General features: G+C 36.0%; 1 protein-coding gene across 6 annotated transcripts in view; it reads right to left on the minus strand.

Annotated features, from left to right (window-relative positions):
• Positions 1–26,067, minus strand: part of LAMA2 (laminin subunit alpha 2) — a 368,512-nt gene that overhangs the window by 150,065 nt on the left and 192,380 nt on the right. For all 6 annotated transcript variants that reach the window (XM_061474973.1, XM_061474970.1, XM_061474968.1 and 3 more), the window contains exons 13-16: positions 17,095–17,196; positions 16,318–16,529; positions 10,043–10,154; positions 6,065–6,178 (exon numbers count right to left, since the gene is read on the minus strand). In XM_061474973.1, the coding sequence (XP_061330957.1) occupies positions 6,065–6,178; positions 10,043–10,154; positions 16,318–16,529; positions 17,095–17,196 (540 nt within the window). The remainder of the gene's footprint in view (positions 1–6,064; positions 6,179–10,042; positions 10,155–16,317; positions 16,530–17,094; positions 17,197–26,067) is intronic.

Below are 26,067 nucleotides of genomic sequence, written 5' to 3' on the forward strand. Positions count from 1 at the left end.
AACTGCAGACCTTTATCTTTCCACCATACAACAGCTGCACTATTGCTTTAGCTAGCTTAAAGTAAACCAGCCTTCACAGCAGCACAAACCAGGTTTAGTATTGAAGTCTTACAAGAGGCCATATTTTGTGACAGTTTTCAGATGTTTCTCCCAGAAATACAGCCCAGACTATGTAATTTATAAAAAATAGATTATTACCTTTCACATCTAAGTGCTTCAGCTCATTTTACTAGGTATATGGCTAGAAGTATACTAAATATGTTTGTGAAGATAGCAAAGCCTGAATTACTTAATGCATGTTTCTAGAATACCATCCATGCTCTATGTTATGAGTAGAAACAAGGATGAGGATACTGTATATAAGGCCCTATCCAGCAATTTATGTTCCTCCATGTGACCAGCTTTCATAATACAAGAGACAGTTTACCTTAGCATATGAAACATCCAATATAAAACCAGCAGCACTAGATCTCCATATTTGTATATAACCCTTGGCTAATCTCAAATTCAGTGATCTTTTGGAAAAATGGAAATTGGTCCTCTGAGAATAGTTTTCCCATGGTAACATGCAAGAACCAAGCTTTAAAGACTAATTACCCCTTCTACTCTTCTTTCCCCCTCACTATATAAGATCTAGAAATTCTAACTAATTTGGCAGGATCTATGATAGGATCAGCAAATTAGTTTTCTAGCTTAAACTCTTTCCTCATTTTTACCACATTTTGGCACACCACGCTATTCTTTTCACTGTTATTTGCCACAAGATACCCAAGTGTAGCCCTTTTACAGTGTAAAAACAGAAAAAAGCAGGAGAAATTACTTTGGCTCTTAAATGCCAAATTGATGTGTTTGGGTATATATTGAAAACATACATGGCAACTTGAAAAGGCCACAATGTAAACCAGGAGGGAGATTTTATTTCGTGGGGTGTGTTCTGACCTGATTTAGACAATGGGCCAGATCAAATCTAGAATCTGTTTCACCCAAGCTGCTGCATAAGAATTCTTGAGGGTTCTGTGGATTTTTGTTTTGTTTTGTTTTGGTTTTTTTAAAGGTGTAGGTATTTCCAAACTTATATTTTAACTTTAAATATTTTTAAGAACACTTAAAAATTGTTTTCCCATTTTAATAAGTCATGCATTTGGTACTATGTTTAACAGACTTACAGACTGAGAGACATAATGTATCCTTACTAAGGATAAAGAAAATTGCACTATTCTAAGGAACACTGATTTCTTCCTCATGACTTTCCAGGATTGCAATGATTTGTGTAACATTTTTTTTTGCCTTGTGCTTTGCGTAGCCAGTACCATACATTTGGGCAGCTGAAGAAACACCTGAACATGGTCCAGTGTGTGGCGTCCCTGTCCATGGCAGGGGGGTTGGAACTAGATGATCTTAAGGGCCTTTCCAACCCTAACTATTCTATCTTTCTATGAATACCCTTCTCAGTCAAAAAGCCCATGTCTCCTGAAATGCCATTTGCTGTTTTAAAGGGTGCATTCCTATCGCTTTTGTATACAATCAGCATATCTTTGAAATGAAAGTATTAGTCACAATATAATATTTTCACCTATTTGATAGATTGTGAGCTAATACCAACTATTGAGACTAAGTCAAATAAAATTATGGCTTTAGAACCATCAGCTGGTTTAAATTCTACTTCATTAAGTCACTTAAGCTCGTTTGGTTGTTACTTCAAGTGCTGTCAGTCAAAAAGCACCTGCTGGTCATACTGAAAAAGTAGCTGGGAACACAAAGATACGCTTTTGAAAGATGTAACAAAAATAATTTAAGTGTTTCAAAAGAAAGATCCTTTGCAATGCAACTTTTTTTAAGGCATCATGTCAAATTATTTGTACTTTTTCTGAAAAATAATGGATTCTCCTTTTGTGTGGAGTTTAGCTTTAAATAAGCGCAGACATACCTTAATGTTTTTGAAGAATATGAACAGCTTATATGTCAAGGATGTTATTAAAGTGAGAGGAGCTAACATACTATTTTAAAACCATGCATCTCTTACAGAGTGGTATTTGCAACTTCTGCTTTTTTTAAAGTAAAAACTCCAAAACCTTCAATTTTGTAGAAAAATAATTCATGTTACAAAGAGCTGACCTTTTCTTTGATGAATTATTTTCTGAAACTCTAACATCAGTCATTTCCATGTACTGTGTCTAATTCTCCTCAATCCAGTTCTCTGTATCAGCTTACTCACCATGAATCAATAAATTTAAAACCAAAAAAGAACCCCATACATATCAAAATCTGAGCACGTGTTGCACTGTGTATATGTTAGACTTTAACTGAGAAATTATTATCTTGTATGGTCCTATACTGTTCACCCTGAGCCAGGCTGGATTTTGCAGGACAAAGAACAAGGACTATGTAGTACGTACATGTGACATAATTTGCCTGTTGTGCTCAGTGGTGCATTAAACTTTGTGCTAATTTGCCAAATTTACAGATCACTGTAATTACTGAAGTAGATGAGTTATTAGCTTTTATAAAGACATTATCAGTACTCATGAAAAAATTGTGTTTTCTTTATAACAATTGGTTGAATCTAATTTTTAAAATTGCCAACTATACAGCAAAGTTTTGAGCATTCTCTAGTTTGAGTAATGTCTAATTACACTATGATTGTTGCCTAAAAATATGCTTAAACCTATGAAGTTTTAATTTGATGTTTGTAGGATCAATTATTTTTTGTGTCATAAGTCTGGGTATAAAGATGATCATGATCAACTGTCCCTAACACGCTCAGTACATTATACAGGCTTTCTTTTTATTTCCTTCAAAATATATTTTGTTGCAACACAGTGATAGAATGGTTTTGGTAAAATCAATGCCCTGTTCCACAGATCCATAGGCTTTGTGGCCATGAACAATATGCTTTCAAGTTCCAGATACTGGATCTCAAACTATCTTGAATTCATCAATTTTCTGGACCTCTTTTATTTCCAAACACCATAAAACTTCTCTTAGGCAACCTCTGAGGAAGTAAACCCATGAAATTTATTTTTGACCAGAATTTTATGTACAAATCAAACCTTATTGCCCGAAGACTTTATTGCTGATGCCCCAGAGTGTGTTTTCCACTGAGTCAGCTCTCCCCCCCCAGGGAAGAAACCAAATTAGCATCTTTATGCCCCGTATCAAGGAACCCTAAATTCACACTGAAAACAACTCCTGCTTAGCTGCATATGCAGTTGAGTGTATATGAATATGTAAAGGAACAGTATGAATAGAAGACTAGTGATTAAAATAAAACTTTAATCAGGGAGTACAACTGAGTCCAAGATATTGCCTCGGGCACATTGCTGCCCTTTCTCAGGGTATCTGTCACAGAGACAAGCAGGGAAGCTACTCGTTTAAGCCAACTAAAGAAGGCAAAGGATAAGCCTAGATGCCTATTTTAGTACACTCCCCAGTCACCTAGACCAGACAATGGTATTACAACTTTGGAAGCGTGAATATGTTCTTCTGGCATTTTCAAACTACCATAATGTCAAGATTACATGAACAATTCCCTTTTCTGGTGTTACAAATGCAATCAAGATGTTGCAGAGGCTTCACGTGCTTTTTTACCTGTGGTATAACCTATACTGCACTTAACTTAGGATCATTTTTTTTTTACTGTGTATATGTAGAGGGGTATATCGTGTATATGAAGAGGGGTGGAGACATTTTGTCGCTTCTGTAATGAACACCTTCTTACAAGGTTTAGATTTACCCAGTCTCCTAAAGCTACTCTAAAAACTTGTGTGTAACACTACAAAAGAGTATTTCTGAATGTTAGAACCTGACCTATGTACCAAAGCAGTTATGTATATCACAATGGTAATGAGAATGACGTATCATGCAGCTCTCTATATGGTTGCTGTGGGGATCAAAGGCCTTGCAGGTTAGTGCAAGATATGCAGTAAAATGAGCTTTTTATAGAGGCTTATATCGCAGCAGATGATTTGAGCTTTTATCATGAGTCAAAAACATATTTCAGCTGCTTTTCAACTACATTTCAAAGCTAAGGAAGAGCAAAAAGAAGTATCATATCAGTAAATTAGGTGCCTAAATTGTCTGTTGTATTACTGAAAAAACACCATGAATAATAATAAGGAGGCCAAAAGGCTGCGTAAACCTCAATAGAAAGACTGTCTTTGATGTGAAACATTTCTCTTTTTCAGCATTCAGACTTCTCTCTCTCTTTTACTTCAAAAGATTTATGATCCAAAGTGAATAGCAGCATTTAATAGCCTGCATAGATACTAACTGATCTAACTTCACTTACAGTGTTTTCAAAGAAAGCTGCAAGAAAATCCAGAACTGATTTTAAGCTCCCTGAACGCCTCTTCTTTATAGCATGCTCTAGTATAAGTTCAGACAGAGCTCATAAAATACAGAGTGCTTGATAGCGCATACAGATTCAAGTACATTTTCAACTGGTTATTTTCCACTTCCTTGTCAGCACTGTCACCTTTACACCAGCTGCCTTGAAACAACAGAAGGGGGAGCTCTACTGTCTCAGTCAGTAGTTCACATCCGCTGAAAAGTGCCGAAACACTACAATATGCAACTACCTGGCCTTTTCTCATACCCAGGCTGGTGCTACAGGCAAAAATGAAGGGAAACTTGTGAAAGGGCTAAAACTGCAAGACAAAGAACCAAGTAACTGCAGACCTCATATCTGGCTATGCACCCCTAAGCAAAATAGTCAATTGTTCTGATATACCTTAAACAGGATTCTCCCTTCCCTTTATTTTCTGTAATTGATTTTATCCCACCCTGATGTTATAGACATTATAGTTAGAGGCTATGGTCGTTAATGTAGTAAATTTTATCTTTGTTGAGAAACACAAATCCATATTACCCTAGTGATAAACATTTTCATTGCATATAATGGAAAGATTCAAAACATGACTGCCATGTCAAACACATTTTTCATCCTAGGCAGTTCTTTCAGCCTTAGAGTATAATTAAATTTAGAATCATTTTAAGCTTCTATTCATGAAAAAGCAATTTGAAAAATTCACTGATCCACACATTAAGGATATCTTGTTTTGCACTGCATTGCAATTAAACATTTTCTATGGGCAAAACAGGAAGAAGAGTGATAATTATAAGTGCCAAATTATATTGAAAAAAGCCTGTGTTTTAATTTTGGATTTTTCCTAGCAGCTTAGAAAACAAGAGGAAACATTTAGAAACATGCACAATACAGAGTCTACTTGAAAATCTGCAGGGAAATGAGAGAATGATATCCCACTAAATTGGCACTAGCTTAAATTCTATTTCTGCAAGACTAATGAAATGAGACACGTTGTTTCAAGCTTCACGCCATGTCAGACAATATAAAACTAAAAATGCCCTTCAGTTAATCAGAGAATTCTACTTAGCATAATTTACCCATTCCAAAAGGCTACTGAATAGGCTGAGAATAGTGGTGTGCTGGTAGGCTTGCTATGGATAATCACAGATTTAACTGCTGAATTAGTAGGTAACGACATAAAATCTCCATAGCTTACAAAAAAAAAACCAACAAACCAACAAACAAAAAAACAAAACCCACCAAACCCAAATCATATGCTTTCATTCTTTTTTAAAGTACAATTTATTGTTTCTTCAAGATTTAGTAGTAATTTAGGTGAAGGAAGCCATTAACAGTATCTTCTTGTCATACTAGAATACAATTTACAAAGTTACTTGCTACATGCTATAAATTGAATATGCTGCAGGAGACATATGGGAAGGGGAGATAAATCTTGAATGGAAGAATACTGCAATATTTGCTGCTTTCTGCATGCCACACCTTGTTGATCCTATTGATCCTATTTCAAAACATAAATCCTATGTAAATAAAAAATTCTTTTTGTTTAACTGTAGAAGCTACCATATCTTGGTATGAGGGTATCCTTAACTTCAGCAACAGTTCAACATAATGATCTTGTCTGTTAATAGCTGCCTTGCTTCTTGAGTATTTCAGGTCTCAGAGGTCCTTAATTCAGTTGCACAGATGTATTGAATTGATGTTGGCCATGTTCATTCAGTTTCCTGTAGTGACACTTACCAGGCACTCTCCTGTGATATCATCACACGATTCTGCATGACCAAAGCATGTACATGGTTCACAGACTCCATCAAAAATTGTGCCATTCACACGCCTGTGTTGAGGCCAGCAAGACTGTAAGATAAATTAGATAAAAAAATTAAACTTTCAATTGAACAAAGAAATGAATGGGATTTAAAAAATATTTTTTTTTAGTTTGATACTTGCACGCACAAAAACATAATTGTCAGACTAATAAATACCATAATTTCTCTAGAAAGCTGTTCTTCCTGGTGCTATGGCTTTGCACTGACCTTAGCCTTATTGGCAGATGTGAGACTAGATGAATCCTTAACTTGAACATTTTTCTGAAATGGTAAAATAAAGCAGAGAAATGAAGAACTGAAATATGATGGCATCAAAGCAAGAGCTACAGATTGAAACATAGCCACAAGACAAAATGCTGAAGGAGAGAGAAAGAGGGAACAAAACCCCAAAACAACAAAAACCTTCTCAGAAGTTCAGCTGCAAAGAGCAATTAAAATACCATTTAGTCTTTCTTGTTTGGAGTCTAATGAAAGACTACTCTGAATTAAAGCACAGGCTAAAACCAAAGCCATCCTTTTATTTACAAATTGTGCTTCTTAAATATAAAGTATAGTCATTTCCCTTTAAGAAATTGCTGTGATCTTTTATTTTTTTCAATGCTAGATTCAGATCAATATTAAATGCATGGACAGTTTTTTCTTAGGAAAGGTGACATCGTACAACTGTGATTCATCAGTGAAAATTTCATCTATTCCATTTCTTCATAATAAGTTGTCAAGCAGCAGACTTTCTTACTATATATCTCACAAATGGCTTTATAGTTTTTGCAAATCATCTTTCTTCAATGAGAATGCTCATGTGATCCAAGGATTTTGCGTAATAAAAGCTTCATGACAGAGTGTTGACCTTCAAAAGCACCTGGCTAATACTAAAAGAAAGTTTTGAGGTGATAGAATACTAAACGTATCATTTAATAAAGAAAACCCCTTCACATACACTTTCAAAAAAGATATCAAGACGATTTTCCTTTATAAAAAGGAAGATGATGTCTCTTTATGTCTTACTCCTGCAAAATGTGAAAGAAATTTGAAGAGGGATTTAAATGATTCTTTAAAAAAAAAAACCCAAAACCTGAAACAATAGCCTTATTTTTAACTTTTTTTTAATTCTTGGTTAGACAGTCCTAACAAACCCTGTAAATACTAAAAATTAAAATTCAGAGCTATAAAATCAAAAAAAAGAAAAATGGGGTAAAAGAAATTGCCTTTCCCTCTCCTCCTTGTAACATGAGATACAATTGCCTAAGCTTTTTTCTGTATAAATCTATAAACGTTTTCCCTCTTTTGGTGACTATGAAAAGAATGATCTCATGCACATGATCCTGTACAAAGGAAGGCTCCAGAAGTCACTAATTCTAAGGGTTTAGACATAGAATATCAACTGCAAGGCTTAAAACAAAACTGAAATAAAAGATTATAGATTGGGATATTAACAAAAGAAATGAGGTAACATTCAGAGTTGGGAAAGTTCTTGGCCATCATAGTGATGTTAGTCAAACTCAACTTCTTCCACAGAGGAAATAAAAGCATAGATATAAAGGGAACAAATCTGGTGGGGAAGAGTAATCAAATATGAGGATGTTGGCAAATAAAGGCCAGAAGATTCACGTGAGTAGAACAATCAAACTATCACAAATTTGTCCAATTGGTATTTGAAATTTAAAACTTGATCTGCTTTATCTATGCTCATGAAATTCTGTGCTCATTTCTCAGATATACTAACAAAAGAGTAACAATTTGATTTGACTAGAATCTTGTTGAAAATGAATTCCAAATTTGTGTAATGGAACAATCTCACAAGATACAGTATATTTTAAATGGGATTGGTTGTCTCCTGAAGATTGATTGTGCCAAAACATTCATAGCAAGAAAACAAGTAAATAATGGCTTCTTTTAGTGCTGCAGCATCTATGCTAGGTACCAAAACATCATTATGCAGGAAACACACACACACATTAACTTAAATGAAGAAGATAAAATGAAACTGAAAACCTCCACAAAATCAATAAAAATGAAACTCTGCTAGGCTGAAACCGGAAGAAGCAAAGTGTGGGACAAGGACAAAAGTATTCAGAAGACACAAATATAACAATATAGTATTCTAAAGAAATCCATATTTTCAATTTATTTTTCCATACTTTCTCAACTGCTAGTTTGTCTGGAAATCTAAAACTTCACTGTTTGGTGGGGGTTTTTTGGTTTTTGTTGGTTTTTTTTTTTTTGCTTGTCCTTGTTACTCAGAACACCAAAATATGTCCCTATTTTTTCTATCAAATGTAACTGTTCAATGCATATCATGCTACAACACTCCTGAGAAACTAATTTAGTGAATAAAGACATGGAAACTAAAACTTTTAACTCTATCATTGTTATTGTAAGATAGGCCAATATATAGCTGCTCAAAATGCTTTGAAATTCAATGAGGGGAAGCAGGAAAAGTGTGTTCACGAAGAAGTCTATCACCTTCAGTCTTGGGAGCAAAACCCACGTACAGGTAAGGACTACGATATGGTGTCTGCAGTTAGCACTTAGCCGCAGCAGGAATCAAAGAATGTCTGTGACCACTAATGTGCATAGAGACTTCAAATTTGCACCTATCTATAGATGTACTTTCTATTGTGGAATATGATCTGAAGTATATATCAAATTTCAGGGACTATTTTGAATTGGAGAAAAGGTTTAGCCTTGAAGGACACAATGTTGGACGGAGAATTTCGGCAACACCATGACAGGAATTCTACCCAAGTCCTTCAGCTTCTACAACAAAAATAGATACTGAAACATCTGCTATTAGCGCCTTTCCAACTGCTGTCTAGGAAATCACACATAAATGTGAATTGAGAGAAAAAATGGACAAGTAAAATAAAGTGTGAAGCACAATGACACTTCATGAAGCTTTTTAATTCAGATAATTGAACAGACAGACAATGGTCAGACTTCAAAATTTTTTCTCAGTGAAGGTAGGCAATGCTCTTCTCCAGTTTCTTTTCTGTCTGTACCATTTTGGAAGTGATAGGAATATCCATTAATTCCTTCAGGCCTTCTTTCTACATTAGTTTATCTAGCTCCAGCAACAAGAAACCACACTTGGCATGAAAGTAGACTCTAAAGCCCTAAATATCACATACAAGCATGGAAAAAATTAAAGAAAAAGAGAGTTGACAAGCAAATGCCTAGAGTGCCTGTGTAAATGGCATACTGTTTGTAGTTTTGTGAAGCAGAGCATCTTGGTGTTTGAAACTATTTCCTTAAAGGCAAAGCTTTTGAAAAATTTTTTGTTGGCTTCTATTTACCTCAAGCTGTGCCCATGTGAGCTAGTTAATCATATGTACACTTGTATGAACACATTCTGTGTGAACTAATGAATTTGTTATGAAAATGGGTATTTTCTGAGCATGTGTGTATGTTATTATCTGTAACAGAACCGAAGTGAAACAATCCTCACAAGAACACACACAGTCCTCAAAGACTCCAAGGCAAATGGCAAAGCCCTAAGAAAACAAAAGATGAAACCCAACCACATTAACTCAGACAATTTCATCTGGTTTTATTGTGCACAGGTGAGATAAGAGTCATTTTCCTTCTAAATGTGATAGTTTCGTGCATATGTAATATCAATCAGCTGAAGAGTACAAATGCATTCATTTTCTATTTATTATGAGAAATGTCTTTTCATAACTTGGAAATCGCCAGAGAAAAAATCACTTCAGATTTCAAATATCATCGAATATAGTGAACCACCACCTAGAAGAAAGGTAACTAAACAACCCATACCAAATTCCTAATAGGAATGGACAGCTCTTTTGCTATTTTTTACCAACACGGGGCCATTGGTTGCTTACAACTATCACAATGCCAGCACAATTGATCTAGACTACATCATGATACTCACCTCACATGAGGTACCATCATACCCTGGGGGACAGTCACATAACTCCACTGCAGATGCCACCTTTGTCCCAGCTGAAGTGTGATCAGCAGCTTCAATGCTAACACTCCTTAGCCTGGATGTAACAGAAATGGAACAGTTAAAACAGCAAATCAGGTGGAAGTAGCTGTGCTGCTCGATGCAACAAACAGAATATTTACTGTGACATTCAGTGGCTTGTTTCTGTTTTCCTATTTCAAAAATAAGATTTTAATATTCATCTATTTCTTCCTAAACTACACATCTGTAGGCTTGTTACTACTTTTGTCAATCATGTGAGGGAGACTCTGGTCAGAAACATATTGATAAAAATAGATTTTAAAAGTCTCACAGTACTGTACCAGTAGATGGAAGGCTATTCCTGGCCTGCAAGCCATATGAGCCAACTTGCATTGCAGCCATAGACGTAGCAAATTTGACACTAAGCAGTGTTTTCAAAATTTATAAACCATTACTTGAGCTTTCTAAAATATTACATTACAGGGTTTTTGTTATAGGATATTTTTATTCTGGAGATCTGACCTCAGAAAAAGATTTCAGGTCTGTCCAGGAGGACGAAGTATTTTGTGTATGAAAGAAAAATGTCTGTATGATAAACAAAAATGAGATTCTCTACCATATACCCTGGTTTCCCCAATGACAGAGAAGACAGAGTTGAAGAATTTTCTGTTCCATGCACAATTGCCCTTAAAAAGTAAATGCTAGACACAGGAGCTGTTTAGCCAAACAATGAACATGATTTTTATTTTGAAAAAATACAAGTACGATGAGAAAGACAACAAAAGTCCTTTGATAATCTTATGGGTAATATGTGAAACAGATGTAGTTTACCGCGACAGTTTCCATTTGGGGAAATAAATTGGGATTTGAGGGTTTAATTCTCATAAGAACTCAGTAAGGCATGACAAGAGTCTCAGCAACTTCTATTTTCACACACCAATCTCAATAGAGTGTTTGATTACTAGAAATACCTAAAAAGCTTATTTTTGCAGTCTTTTTGAGCAGAAAATACCTTTCTATCATGACACATATTTTGTTAAAAAATAATTTTCTTTGGAAAATGTAAACCAAACTTTTTCCTCCAAGTCATTTATCTTTTAGCTGCCAAAAAATCCTGATAATTATTTGGATGACCTTGGATAAGAAAATGTCCAAGAAAAATATTTTGTTGCTACTGCAGCAGCTGTAGGAAAGGTTAAGACAGGATATTTTCCCACTCAATTTTATGACTACTCTCAATAAGATAGACATGAAAGGTAAGGGGGAAAAAAGAAAGATTTCTGAAATTAGGATAGGAGCTTCAGAATAACAGAAATTTTACCATCATTGGGGATATGACTGGACTTTGGAGGGACTACCATTGCAGATTATGCAGTCAGAAAAAGGAATCAAATTTCGTGATAGCAGGACGTCTGTAAAAGTTTCTTCAAACTATTGTAAAAGAAGGATGCATGTTTCTATCCAGATCTTTAATAAGATCTCGCTTTTCATTATTTTCCCTTTGCTTCATTGCTTAAGCTTATTTTGCAATCATACTTTTGAGTTTTCCTTACAATAAGATAACCAGTCTCTAGGATATTAAATATCAAATGGTGATGGCTTTAACCATAAAAAAAAATAAAAAATCTAACAATTTAAGGAGAAAAAATCTGTAAATTAAGAAACAAATTACTAGTAAAAGGCCAAGGTTTATTTATCCTTTGAACTACAGCTAGTTCCCTCTCAGCACAGATCTTGGAACAAAAAGAAGCACTAACACACAGAAACAATCCTCTCAGTATTATCCCACATTTGTATGCTGAATTGTTCCAATTTTCATTACGTTCTGCTATTTGCTAAATGGGATTTTAATGCGTTTAACAGTTTTTAGCATTAACAGTTACTCAGTGATGAAAGCTGCAGTGATTTTTTTTTTCTCTCATTTTGGTGCTGCAATTTTGATTCCTCGATGCCATTCTGGATTCCCTAAAATACATAATGCTGGCAGTAATGGGGCACGGGATCCTGGGTATGCATGAACAATTTGAGATTCAACATTGAGACCAAATATGTAAGCCGACTGTTACTGTCAGCAAGCAACTGCTGACTTCTTAAAACAAACAAGATTAAAAGGGAAGGGGACGTTTCAGGCAGCATCAGCATAGTTTACTGTCTGCTATGCCAGGCATCTGAATCACATCAGCTACATAAGGCACATGAGGTACTGACCCAATCATTGCTCATTTGTCTTGAAGCCAATTCTGCATATTGGCCTTTTCTCCCCTCTTTTTTCTTGTATCTAGCACTGATCCTATATGTGGTTGTAAGCAATCAATTACCTTTAGCACCACAATTTCCAATGCCCATGTGAGTCCCTATCATATTTATCAACAGAGGACACTCTGAATATTAAACTGAAGAAACAGTGCTACTAAACTTTCTTTGGAGCACAAACTAACAACGTTAGATTAAACAAAATAATAAGAGAGCTGTCTTTTCCTGTCCTGCTGCTTTTACTACAGATGGACTTGACTGCAACAGTTTGGAAGATCTGTCAAGTTAGAGTAGGCTCTAGATTTAAACCCAGAAGCTGCATCCACTTTCAAACTGATTGCATTTCTGTATTCTCATTTTTTATCCTACTTGATTACCTAAATGAAAGCTCATTCATTTGAGGAAGCTTCCTAATTATGCAATAACAACTTCCTAATAGAGCAATAACAACATTATAAGCTTAAAATGACCCTAAAAATGTACTAAAAAATATGCTCAAGTAAAACTCACCATATCTGCATTAATATTGTTTAGTAACTACTTGAAAGTGTTACTGATTAAGTAATGTTTCTACTAGGTTAAACTAAGTGAAAAATACAATCTTTAGTTTAAAGCTCTTGCTAACTGGAGACAAATCCATTGAAATTTTTTCTTTCTACATAACTGCAAAAAAGTTGCTTAATCTTACAATGCCTCCATTCTGGCCCCTTCTCAAGCACAGATTATAATAGCACCCTTGGAAATCCTTACACATGTGGTCTTATTATCCATTTTGAAAACTTTCAGTATTTAAATGAACAGGTTGCTTAATATAGCGATCTCTAATTAGTATGTTGCATAATTCTGCTGATGCTTTGAGGCAGAAATTGTCATTCATGGAGGATCTAATAACCCTGTAAAATTTCCATCTCTCTGCTAGACCCTCCTTACTCTCTCAGAGGAATATTCAGCTGTTCACCACACATACCTGTTTAAAAGACAATGAAAACCTTTTAGTTCATATCTACTTATTTACTAAAGCTTATATCTATACTGTTTGTTTGGCAAAAATGTCTTCCTTTGGAGCCTATCAACCGTAGTCCTTAATCAGCCCAAGATGTCACAAAGAATATCTTCTTCATTGGGTCTGAACACTTTCCCTGCAGTACTAAAAGGGCAGAATACAGAGAAAAGAGTTGTTTTGCATGATCTTAGAGTTATGAGTACAGCTTTGCACCTAGTGTGTTTTAGCATGAATGAAAGTCAAAGAGAATATTAAAAAGTCAGGGCTGAGCTGTATGCTGAAAATCACCAGAATGCCTACAACAACAGATCATAAACTGGGCTGGATGTCAGTAGATGCTACTGTTGCTACATGATGTGATTGGGAGCATGCGCTGTTCTGGGAAGACAGCTCCACCCAGTAAATCCCACACTGATGGGTGAAACTACAATTCCTCCAATCAATTCAAAGATGAAAAATCCAACTCATTTAATTGTGATTGGAATTTCACATCCTCTCTTCTGTTTCACTACACTGCAATGAGCACCCTGAAAGCACTCACTAAAGTGTGTGTACTTTATAGCAAACTCATTTCAGAGACTTCTGGACATGCTGATGGTAATCACAGTAACACAGTAACTGTTGCGTTCCTCTCTGTTAGACAGTTAGAGATGTACCAGTAATATAAAACTATTTCTAGCAAAAAAGGCACTCTTCAAAATTTCTTCAGTCCCTTCTGCACATCCCTTTTAAAATCATTGCCTTTAAGGGACCAACCTTCATAACTGTAATGTCACTACATCTAGAAGATGGTGGATACTAACCTGCAAAGCATAAATTATATGTTAATTTCAGAGCTCTTCTTGAAGAATATTTCCAAAACCTTATTTTTGGAAGGTGATCTATAACACACCAGTAAAATGTTTCAAAGGCTGAACCTGAACAACTCTATAAAACAGTGAGGCACCACACATGGCCAAATGGCCAAAGCAGTAATCTGGGATGTAGGCAGTAGTGCAGTCTTCCAAACACATCACTGACAGGTCTGCCCCTTCGTACAAGGCATAAACCATATACTGCCAGTTCTACATGTGTGTGCTGACCTAAGCTCTGTGCTGTTGCCCAGAGACGATGTGCTCTGTCCTACCCCTGCTGTTCCACAGTAGAGGCAAGCTGTAGCTGGTATATGTCCAGCAACATACTTCCCTTCACAGATTTCAACTGCCTGGTCAAAGTGGGTTTTGTAGGAAAGCTCCCCTTCTCATTCTAGTGCAAATGTCAGTACACAAACATATGTAAACTACTGATAACTGAAGTCTGCATTTCCCATAATACTTAGTGAGACCTTTGGCCCAAAGAAAGTCAATCACACATATCTCCTTTAAAAGAGCACTGCATAAAAGCTCTTATGGTTCACCCCAGAATTGCTCCTGTACTCCTCCGAAAATTCTGGCTAACGTTTGTTGGTTTTTTGTTTGGCTGTTTGGGTAGGTTTTTTTAAATTTATTTGAATGAAAATGAAGTGGAGGAACTGCACTCATTGACCTCCCACTGTTTTCAGCTGAAAGCCGTGGAATAAGTTTCTCACAGGCTGCTTGTAGCGCATAAGAGATGACCTCTGGCCTGGTGGTTTGACTCTCCTCTAACACTAGGGTGGGAAGGGGATGGCCATGAAAGGTTTTCAAACTGGATGCAAGGAGATGTAAGATAGATCACCAAATGAGCAAATTAGGAAACTGTTTAGCTCACACTCAAGCTAGTTTTGATTCGCAAACTTATTTACAGAGAGGTAATACGTTTTACAGAGAGGTAATACATATAAATTAATAGCTGAAGAGAAAGGGGCTGAAGAAACATGACTTCTTTAGAACAGATAAAATATACACTGCTAAAGCTCAAATCAGAAAACTGCATGTTGTTGACACAACCTGCCTTTCAATCAGGATATGTTGAATACCTAAGTATTCAAATGATGGTTGGATTGTTTAGGAAATTGTACAGCAGTAAAAACTGTACCTATGCTCTAAGCAAATAATCATTAACGTGTTATCAGCTCCCTGCATTCTAAATGGCTTATGCTACTGTATTAAGAGATGTATAGGTTAGATAGCATTTCAGATTTTATGCCTTGTGAGTAGAAAACTACTATGCTACCAATTCCATTGCATATTTAAAAGATATTATTTCTGATACCTAACTATTAATGTATAGATTGAGTGCAATCATACAGTATCAGGGGAGAGGCTGTCTTCTAGCCCACCTGGAGTATTTGTTTATGCACCTTGAAAATTTTTAAATGCAAGATAAGCTTTGCAGGTTCAACCATTCTGCAGCCACTGCGACAGAACCATTGTGTCATCTTATATAACTTGTCTTTCATTTTATCAAAAGACTAACAAGAGTTCACATGAAATCAGCGGTTTTAGGCATTTCAGGCAGCAACCTGACATAAATCAGAGGAACAGCTTTGAGATTAGTCAGTTCTGTGTGTGGTACTGATTAAAAATATAGAAAACTCCCCTCAAGCCACCTTTCCAGCTTAGAGACTTAGGATATTATTCTGTTAATATTATTCTGTTAATGTATTATTCTGTTAATGATCCAATGTTAATGTATGCTCATTAACTGGGGAAACTAATAAGTAAGCAATATATCAATATATCATCTCTTACTTCAACATATCAACTGTACTCCATGATTTACCATATATATGGGAATTAAAGTATTCACAAGATAAACTTGTTTATAGAACTGTCATTCATGCCTTAATAATCCATGTGATTTCATTTCCTTACAAGGATGTTTCTTTCTGTTGCCTCTCCTCCTCCTGCCTATCCAAAATTTAAAAAAATAATAACAAATGTTTGAAAATGTAAATGAATACTGTGTATTTCACGATAATAAATTAGCGTGTTTAAAATTACATCAACTTAGTTCTATGAGGAGAGAAATTATTTTGAGAAGCTGCCTGTATGTAGCAAATGGACACTTTTTCCACATTCACCTGTAGATGGCATTCATCCCATTGCTGTATGTGGCTCTTATGAGGATCCTCTTTACATTTGCAAGTAGAGTCATGAACTCCCTCCTGCTGACTGGAACATCAGTGCCATACACAGAGAAAGATTCTGGTTTCAGCACAATTTCTTCAGTGTGCTCTTCAGAAGGCTGCAGGTGAATGCCCCCTTTTGGAGTGCTGATTCTCAAGTCATGTCCCTAGATACAGACATGAGAGAGAGACATTTAAATATGAAAAAAAGTCAGGAAAAAATCTCCATCTGTAGCCAGTTGGGGTACAGGATTTATTGAATAATATATTTTACAAGAATAATAAATATCAGTAATAACATTCACCTTTCATACCACTGAAATGGGCTTGCCTGATAAAGTTGAAAGTGCAAAAGAAAGTTTTTCAGCCAGAACCTAGTGTCATGGCTTTGCAGAGGCAAAAGCAAATTCTTACAATCTTAGCTGCACAAGAACAAGTCTGCTGAAAGAATGTGAAACAGTTACCTCAAATAACCAATTATTTTATTTCTTTATTCCTCCTGATAAACAAGAAGAATATAGTTTTGTAAGCTACCACAATATTCCCAGAGGCTCCTTGAATTACTGAAGGTTGCAGTTCTCTGAAGTGTATCCATTTTCTGATACTATAAACTAACTGAAAGTATGTGTACCCTGCTGTTTTGCGTCCTCAAACACCAGGCTTCATGCTGAACATCTAAAGACATAAGTAATTTTTTTATTTTTTTGGTAGTTGAAAATACAATCACTTTACCTCTATGATGACATCAGACTGAACCATCAATTGAACTGTCTCTTCTTCCTTTGTGAAGTCATAAAATACTGTAAATTTCAGATGCCCGCCAGCAGCTGCCACCTGGGGAGAAAAAAGAAAAACTTATTTAAAGGAAAGAAAACATGCCTTAACATTTGGGGCCAGTTTTCTCCAGCATCAGGATTTCCCAGAAATAGAATTCCAGTGTTGCAAAACCATATGCAGATATGTGAGGATTACAGATCTATGGACTATTCCCTTCTTGCTCAATCATCTAGAAATCACACGTAGTCATTTTTCTTCTATGCTTTTCAAAGGCTGAAAATTCCTTAAACACAGAGGCTAACAAAGCAATCACAATCAGACAAACTATAGTTTAGAGAGAGCAACCAGAACAGATCAGGCACTTCTAAAATATAAACAACAGCGAACACTAGCGAAAAGGTGTAGGATTGACTAGTCCAGAAAAAGGAATGCTAAGAGAAAACAGCAAATAGTCTACCAAAACATAAGACTGGAAAAAATGAAATGACCATTTTTATTTTCCTGTGGCAGTTGCAGGGAAGGCATGAAGAAGATTCAGGTTGAGTACACAGAAAGCTCTCTGACACTAGGGATGGCCAAAACAATATCAAGCTACCTGAAAATGCTGTTGAATTCCTCTGTTAAATGTTTAACAGGAGTTCAAACAAATCAGAGATATGATGGCTAAGAGTCGGAATATGACTAAGAAGTCTCTTGAGATCTCTGCTAGCCACAGCCATCTGAGTTTCATGGTTGCAGCTGGCAAGATCTGTATATCACCAACAGGATCACACACTAAAGTCAAGGTCCCCAGATGGCACATACTGGAGAGAGCACCCGCTAGTTCAGAATACGTATTTACGTTGTGTATTCACCAATGTAGATTAGATTAGAAGAAAAACCCAACAAACTTCTATAAAACAGAAAGTACTACTTCCTTCTGCTATTGTTCACAAATATAATTTCTTTCCTCTGTATATTTAAAGTACAAGTTCGCTCATAGGCAAAGAATTCAGAGGTCAATCCATGTGCTGCATGAACAATTATGTCTTATCTAGGGAAAAAAAAAACAATTTTTCACTGATTTTTGAATACAAGTGTGATACAGAAGTTGGGCACCTGTAAGATGCCTTCATTTTAATGTTGTTCTCTATATCACCCAAAGATTCAGAGCTCTGCCTCAAGGATTCTCATCCGAGGCCATAGCAATACCAAAGAAAACAGATCATAAAAGTTTGCCTTGCTGGTGACAAAGGCACGTATTGCTGAGGCAAGAACAGCTGAATAAAAATGTCAAGGAAGTTCCACAGAATCTTCTTTGCCTCTGCCTCTGTTTTCTGATTAATACATCAAATATTTCTTCCTGGCTCAGAAGGCAAAATCTATGTTTTCAAGCAAAGTCACAGACTTCCTAAGAAAAACAAGTATAGGAGAGAGAAATCACACTTGTGTTAAGTCTAATCTACCAAGTTTCTGGCAGATGGTTAATTTTATGGTTAACTGTACTTGTACTATTGTGTTACATGTTGTTAAAACATAGAACCAGAGAGCAGACAAGACTGGCTATGACATCCTGACAGTTGCATTCTGGGTCAGCTAAAACCCTCTGAAGCAGAAGAGATGGCTCCTATCCTGTGAACAAAACCACCCGTACTCAACAGGAAGAAAGGTGGAAGGTAGGATGAAATACTCAGTACTACCTTGTGTAAAGTATGCTTTGATTTCATGCCTGCACACTAAAATCAAGTGATTGTAAGACAAGTGATAGTAAGCCACAAATATTTACAGCATTGAAAACAGACAGAATTGCTACAAATATCTGCAAAGCCACAGATGAGGAAAGGTTTCATCTCTTCACATGGAAATCAAATGTTAGGAGTCTTTGTCTTCCACCACTTAGTCAGTCTGCTGTCAATGCTTTTCTGAGGCAAGCCATCAGGATCTATCCTGCTAATGTCACTGAAGAGTACCTCTTTCTTATACAGCTTTTATAACCCATCTTATTCTTGAATCGCTTAGTGTTTCACACTTGCCCTCTCCAATGACTCTTGTAAATATGCCTGTAAAGTTTTAGTAGCTACTCCACTATACTGGAGGCTGCCTCATTTCTTCTGAACAACAGCTCCCAGATATAACTTTAGAAGAGCTAACTCCCCTAAACACAGTGCTGTTTACAATCCCTTATCTCATTAAGCAGTAAAATGCTCTTTTGTCATCTAGGAAGAGACCCAATTTGTAACTTAAGCATCTATAGTTGCCCATTTGTGAATTAGATGACCATGACCCTCCTAAGTGGAAGTCAGATGGAATATACTGGAGCATCTGATACGGCACCATGGGGCTACATGTATACAACTGAAAGAAGTCCTTTGTATAGTCAACTGAATCTAGAGAGTGTCTGGTCTATGGTTTCCTCCCTGATGGATGACTTTCAAATCACTTCACTTCATATTTATATTTATATTTTAAAAATAAATTGGGAGACACAGATTTCACAAATTGATAAAGTATTACACAGAAAGTGTATAACTGAAGGCCTAATCCAAGAGAACATGACACCTTCAAAAGCAAAAATATATTACCATATTAAACTGGATTTAGACTAATACTCATAAAGCAGACTTCAGAAATTAGTGAAATAAAAAGCATCAGCAAATATCAAGAAGTTGGACAATCTTTTCCTTCTTCACTATTAGGGGTTCCAGCAGATATATAGTCACCAACGCACTGTATTAGAGAGATAAGCATTACAGAGAGAGTTAATACTTTTATTACACTAATATAGCTGCAATACAGCTATAGAAAGCTGACATGCTTTCAGAAACATGAACACTGCTTGCTATTACATTATTGTATACACAGACATACAATTAGAACTATATCAAGTGAACAAATGCTACCAGAAAAAGAAAGAAAAAAAGGAAAAAGAAAAGTCTATAAACTTGAAGGGGTGAAACATTTCTTTAGAGAAAGCTAATAAACATGCTGCTGAATATGAAACCAAGGAATCTCACAGCAAGCTACTGATAGCAGTGCAAGGTTCTTAGAGATAATAATATTCTCCTATACCAGAAGACATGCCCAAAATGAAAAAAAAATGCCTGTTCATTTCCTGATGTGCCTATGAACTTTTTTTTTGCTTGCTATTATAATTATAAAAAAACCCCAGAGATGCTCACTCAGTTTTACAGCGGCTCTGTCATATTCTTGGTGGCAATATCTACTCCTAGATACAGTGCTTAAACGCAATGAATTCATACTAGACACAGTTTAACATTCCCTTCTAGCCTTCTTGAATTTCTATGAAATAGAGCTGCAATAAAATGTTGAAGTTTATTTGGATTCTTTCATCTCCACAAACTCTCTAGGTACACAATTAATTTACGACAGATTTCAGCAAAGAGATATCTGCCACCAGAACATGCGCACTAACTACATGAAGGAAATTGTTTAGGAAAAAAAAAAAATCAGATTGCTCCCAGTTCAGTAGTGCTGACTAATTTAGTCCATAATAGATTGGCACCTCTGCAGTTGTGATATGATTTGACAAGGTACTGAACAATGTACCATCTTAACCGACAGCTAAAGACCTTTAGGATCAAGTCCAACCATTATTCCAGAACTGCCAAGACCACCACTAAACCGTATCACTAAGGGCCTCATCTACATGTTTCTAGAACACTTCCTGGAATGGTGATTCCACCATTTCCTTTAGAAGCCTGTTCCAATGCCTGATAACCCTTTCAGTGATTTTTCCTAATATCGAATCTAAACCTCCCTTGGCAGAGCTTGAGGCTGCTACCTCTTGTCCTATCACTTGTTACTTGGGAGAATAGACTGACCCCCATCTCATTACAACCTCCTTTCAGGTAGTTGCAGAGGGTGATCAGGACCCCCCTAAGCCTTCTCTTCTTCAGACTAAACAACTCCAGTTACCCCAGCTGTTCCTCGTAAGACTTGCTCTCCAGACCCTTCACTAGCTTTGTTGTGCTTTTCTGGACCCACTTGAGCTCCTCGATGTCCTTCTTGTAGTGAGGGGCCCAGAATTGAACACAGGATTCAAGGTGTGGCTTCACCAGTGCCCAGTACAGGGGGACGATCACTTCCCTAGTCCTGCTGGCCACACTATTTCTGACACAGGCCAGGATGCTGTTAGCCTTCTTGGCTGCCTGGACACACTGCAGGGCACACTGCTGGTTCATGTCCAGTCAGACATCAATCAGCACAACACAAGTATGTAAGTGTTCCTCTAGCCACCCACTCAGTGTAGACAGGAATTTCTGCTTTTCCTAACTTAATTTACTTATGTTGAGGAAAATATTCCATTGTTAATACAGTTTTCATCTGGATTATTATCTTGTTTACAAAAAAATTACTGGTGTAAATTTATGGTATTTAATCAGGCTTTGTTGATCCAATCTTCATGCTGCTTGCAGAGTGAGGAAAGGCAGGGACTAGAAAAGAATTCCAATAGAATCATCACCAAGAAAACATCAAACTTTTATTCATTTAATAGTAGGACTCAGTAAAGAACGCATGTTTTAGTTCTACTCAAGATCCAATTAGAGATTAAATAGACTCTTCTCTCTTAGACAGACTTGAATTTAGATAGAATATAAAAGCTCTTCTGAAGCATTATGGTAATATTTAAGATAAAGCAGGGAGCAGAATAATCCTGTTCCATCTGAATGACAGTTTAGTTCTGGCTAGCTTTAAAAATTGAGTTTTCTTCATATGGAAGTTAATTTTTTCCCCTGAGAGAATGGGCTTTTCCCCCTAACTTTATATCACCTGGAGTTCCTCCAACTCTGTCCCAGATAGTTCAGAATCCTAGTTTCCCTGCTTAAGTATACTCAAAATTCTTCAATATAAATTGTATAAATTGATGCTACATTTTACTTAAATTCACTTATTCAGAATACTGCTTCCAGTTAAGTTAACTGAACATGGAGGGAATAAGCTTATAAAGTAGCCTGACTACTATATCTCTCGGTTCAGTTGCTTTCTGTGAGTGTTTTTCTACAACACTGAATCACTCAAAGGGGAAGCTAAGCATCTCAAAGCATTTACTGTCATCTCCAGTCTCTTGAAAAAGACCACTGTGATAAACAAGATTTCCAAGTCATTCATGTCTGGAATCTTATTGAGAATGTTATGACACAGCCTCTTTAATTTTCAGTATTTTCCCTGCTGATCATATGTACAGAATTGAATCAAAAGTTTTACTCAACCTAGGCACTCATTTGATCACAGAATACCTTCCAATGTCTAAGCTATACGCTAAGAAATCAAAGAGCAAGATATAAAGCACACCAATACGACAACATTTATTTGCTCTACCTCAAATGACCTTTATGGAAAACTAAAAAAAAAAAAAATATCCTTAAAAACTCATTGTGTAAGATCTTCTTCCTTTATACACTGGATAATGAAACAACATATTCACAATAAATCTCAGTACGTTACAGTTTCCCAGCAGTGAAAAGAACCATCAAATCTGTAGCTTCAACTTTTTTCCCCTTAATCAGAAAGTTTTCAGATTAAGAGAAAACACCAGTTCACAGAGCAAGCACAACTGATAAGCAGCGATCAAACCTGCCAACTTATACTACATATGTACCTTGACCATGTCTCTTTCATACACTGTATACCAATATTTGAGCAACTGGGATCCCTTCCAAAACGTCCATACCTAGAAGTGCTCACCATTCCTGCAGGTGATCAAGGCCAGGTTGGATGGGGCTTCGAGCAACCTGGTCTAGTGTGAAGTGTCCCTGCCCATGGCAGGGGGTTGGAACTAGATGGTCTTTAAGGTCTCTTCCAACCCAAACCATTTTATGATTCAACGAACACAGATTTAGCTATAGCAAAGTCTTACTGTACATTGCATCTGGTCACCAGGCAGCAGAGAGAATACCCCGGCACCTATCAGTGAAACACTATGTGTTCAGATTCAAACATAGAAAACAGAAACATGAGTGAGAAAAGAATATCAAAAGGGGAAGTCATTAAATTCTAGTATCTCCTTAATCATCCCTTAATTGTCCTGCTGCCTTTTCTGTCTTGGTCTAGAAGATCTGAGGCATAATTTTTGGAAAGTGGTTGATAAGCCTTGCCATCCTGAGCATGACAATCTGACGCTTATTTCCAGGCCCTTCATACTTAAAATAGCTTGTCACACACAGTGTAGACCGATTCAAATCTCACACAATTCTTTTAATTCAATGTAACTACTACACATATAGTGTGTATATACATATATACACATTATATATATACACACTATACTATAATATATATGTGTGTATATATATATATGCTGGTCTACTATAACAAGAAACATATACATGGAAAATCTTAAAGAATTCAATAGTAGCTTCTTATTTGTGGATTTTCTAAATTATACCCAGAAACTCAGCCCAGTCTCACTGCTACTGGGATACGGTATCAACATTATCATTTCCTAACCCTGTTTCTCTTCCTCCTTGGATGAAGTAGACCGCATTATTTGGAAGCAAAGAAAAAGCAGATGTCTAAGTAAAATGCACAATTCATTGTGTTTAATACATAATATCACAACATTAAGTGATATAAGGAGATTCTAAAAGGAAAAATAGTACAAATCTCAGTTCCTAAGAAGATGGGAACTGAAGCATATCAGCTGTCCTGTAAGCCCTGTGCTGCAACTCCTACTTATGTCATGTAGTTGCTCTTTCTGAACTTAGCACTGAAAAAATTAATGGAATCAGTAACTGATTACAAATCTGCACAATAAGATTATATTCTGCTTCCTGAAATGTACTTATGAATTTAGACATTTACTCTACAAATTCTCAAATTTCTATCATCATTCCCAGTTGTCATTTCCTCTCACTGGAGAACAGAACGGAACTGTCTGGCCAACCATTCCTGAAGTATAAAATCTAATTTGCTAATGATAAGCCTTTACAAAATTTAGAATATATAATTACCTTGTTATAGTTACTTAACCACACAGTTAGTATGCTTATTCACTTCCTCCTTTGCTTTCCATATGATCAGACTCCTTCCGTCACTGTGCCTTTTCAACCACTGTTCCCCAAGCTGCTGTAACTAGATCAAGGACTGGAAAATATAAAGTAGGGTACATATTCTTCCAGTAGTGATGTGGTAACAGTAATTCATGTACAATTATTGCCCATACCTATTACTCCGGTGGCAAGTAGATTTCAGTCATTGGAAGTTTCCCAGTCTAGCAAAAATATGCCAGAAACTGTGACCCTGTAACATAATGTCAGGCACTTGTCACAGAGGGAATTTTAAAAAAATTAAACTTGTATGTCATCAAAGTTGCAGACAGTTAAACTGCAGAGGAGAAAAAAAAGTAGCTAATACAAACTAATCAGCTGCTGAGTAGTTTTTTGCAACAGCTACTCTGATCCTTACGAACACCAATTTAGCAGGGCCAGAGTGGCTGAAGGGTGTAGATCTGGATAAAAATATCACTTTAACTGTGAAGATGTTTCAGACTACTAGTGATAATGAAATCAAAGTCACTATTTGAGCATTAACTCTGAGACATGTTTCTAAATAACATAGCTTTATCAAACACTTCTAAATAAGGGTCTTGTAGCTATCAACAACCTCATAACTGAAAGCAATTCTTAATTTTACTGATTAAATGTTTGTCTCCCATTCCATGGTCTTTGCTTCCATAGGGACAAACCCTTATTACAGGAGACATATCAATAAATGCCTTCCTGCAGTATCAGAATGAAATACTAACTAGAACATTTATGTCAATGTTCATTTCCACTAAGACACAAGAACTGACCCTTACCCTCCCATCTCTGGCTGTACCCCTTCATGAATATTTTAACAAGAAAAAGAATTTGCATAATTTTGCAAAACTAAAAATGCTCATATTTCTATGGCAACAAAATCCGAGCATGCAAGTATTATTAAAAAAACAACAAACAAAAACTAAAAAATGCAGGACTATAAAACAAGACCAACTGTTCAAGTCCAAATTAAAAGCTGTTCTTAGTAAAAATATTTCCCTCAGTGCTGCTTTGCATTTAGGGGTAATCAATATTTGCATCCAATATTGTTGAGGACATCCCACTGTGTGATGATCTTAAAATCAAAATCCATTAATACTTCCTAAAGTGTTGACTTGCTACTGAAAAAAGCTTAAACAGTGTAAGTAGCTACAAGAAATAGTTAAATTCTATTTCTTTGTTAGTATAGCTCACCAAGTTAGACTATAAGTATTCTTGATCTTATGCTTTCGTTTCTGTGTTTTTAAAGCACTCAGCAAAATAGCTCAGGCATATTATTTCTAAACTTTGTCAGCACAGAAAATGAAATTAAAAAAACCCCAACCCTTAACTTCTGGTCGGCCAGTAGTGATTTTCCTACTTCAACTTAATTGTTTTGCAACATTACGATGGACAATGTTGTACAATGACAGATGCACAAGTAATTCAAAGCAAAGTATGACGTAACTATCACTGTAGGATCCTTTAGCAAATTGAAACACATCATAATGTTTCAAGCATGAAACAGTTGTGCAAAATTATTCACACAGAAAGGATATACTGTTTTTAATATCTGTCTGGTTTTAACTTTTGAAGTGGGAGATTTTGAATGAAATAGCATGTAAATACATCAATATTTTGAAGAAAATGCCTTACGCAAAGCCTAAATCTCTGCTCTTCAGAGGTGGCCTATCATTTGATATATAAATGCAATGATAATACATTCTTGTTTAGTATTTTACTGCATATCATGGAGATCTCTAAGGATCACACATCAAAATAAAAGCAGTAAAAATAAACATTTGAGTATTAAACAAAGATATAGATCTGTATAAACATGTCTGTGTATACTGTAATTCACTAACATAAAAAAAGCGAAACAAAGCAAAACTCCTTGCATTTTTATTTTATATTTCAGGGCAAGGGAAAA

This window comes from Pezoporus flaviventris, unplaced genomic scaffold, assembly GCF_033815535.1.
Source record: "Pezoporus flaviventris isolate CSIRO_AGI_PZ_B2104156 unplaced genomic scaffold, CSIRO_AGI_Pfla_v1 ptg000081l, whole genome shotgun sequence".
Lineage (NCBI taxonomy): Eukaryota > Metazoa > Chordata > Aves > Psittaciformes > Psittacidae > Pezoporus > Pezoporus flaviventris.